At 31.0% G+C, this 3,193-nt stretch overlaps 3 protein-coding genes across 3 annotated transcripts; 1 reads left to right on the top strand and 2 right to left on the bottom strand.

The window, feature by feature from the left end:
• Nucleotides 1-1,559: 1,559 nt before the first annotated feature.
• AAJ76_2260001509 (hypothetical protein) lies at nucleotides 1,560-1,685 on the bottom strand (the record flags this gene model as incomplete). The annotated part of the gene is made up of 1 exon (XM_024474663.1): nucleotides 1,560-1,685. One exon carries the CDS (start codon nucleotides 1,683-1,685, stop codon nucleotides 1,560-1,562), a length of 126 nt encoding a protein of 41 aa, XP_024329545.1.
• Nucleotides 1,686-2,321: 636 nt separating this feature from the next.
• AAJ76_226000872 (hypothetical protein) lies at nucleotides 2,322-2,444 on the top strand (the record flags this gene model as incomplete). The annotated part of the gene is made up of 1 exon (XM_024474665.1): nucleotides 2,322-2,444. The coding sequence occupies one exon, from the start codon at nucleotides 2,322-2,324 to the stop codon at nucleotides 2,442-2,444; it is 123 nt and encodes a 40-aa protein (XP_024329544.1).
• A 321-nt stretch (nucleotides 2,445-2,765) lies between these two features.
• On the bottom strand, nucleotides 2,766-2,969 carry AAJ76_226000225 (hypothetical protein; the record flags this gene model as incomplete). Its single annotated transcript, XM_024474664.1, has 1 exon — nucleotides 2,766-2,969. One exon carries the CDS (start codon nucleotides 2,967-2,969, stop codon nucleotides 2,766-2,768), a length of 204 nt encoding a protein of 67 aa, XP_024329543.1.
• Between the last annotated feature and the right edge of the window lie 224 nt (nucleotides 2,970-3,193).

The following is a 3,193-nucleotide window of genomic DNA, read 5'->3' as shown; positions in this document are numbered from 1 at the left end:
GTGACACGCGGAACAGTGTTGTTGTACATTTTTTTTTGATTTTATTTAGTTATTGTAAATCTTATACAAGATGTCTATATCAATTTTTTTTTATAATAAAAAGAGCCGATTTGTAATTAAAAATAAAAAAATAAGTACTTACACAAAGGCGCATAATATCCATTTAAAATGGTGAACAAACATTATATTTTTGATCTTTTTTCAATTGGATAGCGGAGCTGGTCAATATATATATAAAGTCTAAATCTAAATATTTATTTTTTAACCCTTCTTTTTGTAAAATTTTGGGTTGCACTCCCTTATTGGGTTGACAAAATAAAAAAAATAAAAATTTACTTTTAATAGTAAAAAAAATTATACCATTTATTAAACAATATGCTTCGATTTTTTCGTCAGCACTTTTTATTACATATTTTTATCAATAACAAATCTTCAAGAAAAACGAATAATCGTTTCAAAATCGTTATTAACGTTAAGATTATTTATTTCTTTAGTTTCAGGCATGATGAAATTGGGGTTAAAAATAATTAGAACATTTATATCTCTACGACAGTTATTGTTGACATTTTGCTTTATACAATTTCTATAGGTCACGGATCAGTGCGGTTATTGCCCCTGGAAGTTGATACTGCGGTTATTTCCCCTGAGAAAAAAAACAATAAAGAAATTTAATTATTTTCATTCATTATAGTCAAACATTCTAATATTTTGTAAAATTCGTTATTTCTAAATCTTTCGCGCCACATATATTCAGCAAGACATTAATTTAAGTCTTCCTTTTTAGCACCTTTATTTTTTTAATATAATTTTTATTCTTATTCCAATACGATTTAATATGTTGCGTATGGACATCGTAATCAGAATTAACGAAATTTAAAGAACGGTTTACTGTATAATGTTGAAAACCTAAGCCTGTAATATCCCTATATGCAGCCCACTTATCTGAATAAATAATCGTACAAGGCAAACATATTCTTCGAATAGTATAAAAGAGCGCGGTTTTGTCTATTCAAGCTACAATCTTTATGTATCTCCTTGCCGGTACATAACTTGCATCAACTATTCCAAAGATCCAAATTTGATGTTTTGACGTTCGTTCCCTATGATATTTTTGCTTGTGAAATAACAAACTTTCATCAATTTGGCATATAATGACAGGACCGCCAAAGGAAATCGAATTTCTAAAAAAGAACTCTACACATGCATATTTAAAACTTCTGCATATGCCGGTTACCTTATCGTGTCCTGTTCCTTTAAAACGTCAATGTTTTTATGCGAAGTGTTTATGCTCTTATGGTAATGGCGTATACTCCCATTTGTAAATCAATTCGTGTTTTTTAAAAAATCAAATTGTTTCTGATTAAAAGTGTAGTTTTAAACTTAAGACATTGTTTGTTTCCGCACTTCCAAACAAATTTGTCTTTGGTCTTACTACAAGCTCGCCAATCCATACCTCTAGAGCAATATACACAACACATGCTCCTTTTGATCAATCCAGTGGATTTGAGAAAATTGATAGTAAAATTTATATCAGTACCAATAATTGGCAAAATTGTCTCCTAAAAAAACTTCTTCTCATATGAGGGTAAAAAATAAAAAAAAATTATACCGCAGTTATTCCCCCCGGGGGGAAATAACCGCACTGATCCTATTATTTTAGGTTGATGAGAGAACCATGTCAACATTGAAATTAAGAATTAAAAATTTCGTAAAGCTTGGTTTAACTATTTTTAGTGATTGTTGCAAAGGGTATAATAGTTAAAATGAACAAGGCTTTAATCATCAAACAGTATATTATAAGAGATTTGTAAGGATCCCGAGACCGGATACATAGAAATACCATTGGAAGTACTTGGTCTGCATTAAAAAAAACATTATATTGTATAGATGAAGAGCAAGAAGTTTAATCAATCTTTATTTAGTAAGATACATGTTAATCAAAAATGATATGGCCATCCATTAATTAGCTGCCTTAAAATAATATTTGTTGGCGCCTATGAGGCTCAACAAGAATGAATCACTCCAGGGACCGTTTTAGAATGTGAAACCGGTAGGTCTCACTATAAACGGAGTTTCGCATATTTACATAAATATGCGAAAAACGAGAAGGGGATGAAAAAGAGAATAAATATACGCTATTTAGCAAATCAACCGGTTGACCACAACAAATTTCAAATTAAATCTAATCCGCTACTCCATCTTACCTCCCACTCTCCAAATAACTACATGCAATTTTTTTAAAGCGAACGTAGTTATTCGGAGGGTGGGTGGAAAAATGGGATAAAGGTAAAAAAAAAAAGAATTACTTTTTAAGCCCTATTATGGAAAATCTAAAAAAGAAAATTTTGTGCTTTAAATTTACTGAAGCATTTTTTCTAAAAAATACCAAAACTATAGAATTTTTTTTGGAATTTAATTCTTTAAAAAAGAAAAAAATGGTGTAAGATGTGATAATAAAATGGGGATTATTAAGGCTACCCGTATATGGACAGGTATGCTTACGGGTGTTCTTCTAAGGCAAGCCTAAAGAAGGGGTTTACAATGGCCATCTCGAATATAGAATTTGTAAAAATTTTTAGGGAAATGTATTGCTGGGTATATGATTATACCCTAGCACGGGACATTGATTTCTGCGATTGTTCGGAGACTACCTATATTAAAATCAAAGATTTGATTTTGCAAGTAATATCTGAACAAGAGCAAGAAATGGTTAAAATGGGTGAAGAATGTATTGGGGTGAAGTTTGACGAAACCGCTATCTATAATTAGGAGTTAATACCCAACCCATCTAGTACCTTAGACAACATACCCAATGTACAATGGTTAGTAGGGGGTGTAGAAGGGAAAAATCGCATAAACTTTGTTCTAAAGCTTGTTTCTAACAGAAAAGTTCTGACTATACTAGATATTTTTGACGAAAATGTTTTGTCACAGTCTATAGGAACTGTACACCGTGGTGACTGTGTCATGGTGCCCAGCTCCTATAGAAGATCTGTAAATATCTAATATGTTTGTAATAAATAAAAATATTTCAATACCCCCCCTCCCCTGTTTACAATTTAGTAAAAATTAGATTTTTACCAATTTTTTTAACCCCTATGTATATTAAATTGACAAACTCAGAAAGAGAAGAGATCATAAATTTCCTGGCCTCTTAAATTATACCATTTTCGCTTTAGAGTAGCACGGGGGT

This window comes from Vairimorpha ceranae (assembly GCF_000988165.1).
Source record: "Vairimorpha ceranae strain PA08 1199 chromosome Unknown NODE_226, whole genome shotgun sequence".
In the NCBI taxonomy this organism is placed as follows: Eukaryota; Fungi; Microsporidia; family Nosematidae; genus Vairimorpha; species Vairimorpha ceranae.
The sequence above is the reverse complement of the archived record's forward strand: the minus strand, read 5'-3'. Positions and strand labels throughout refer to the sequence as shown.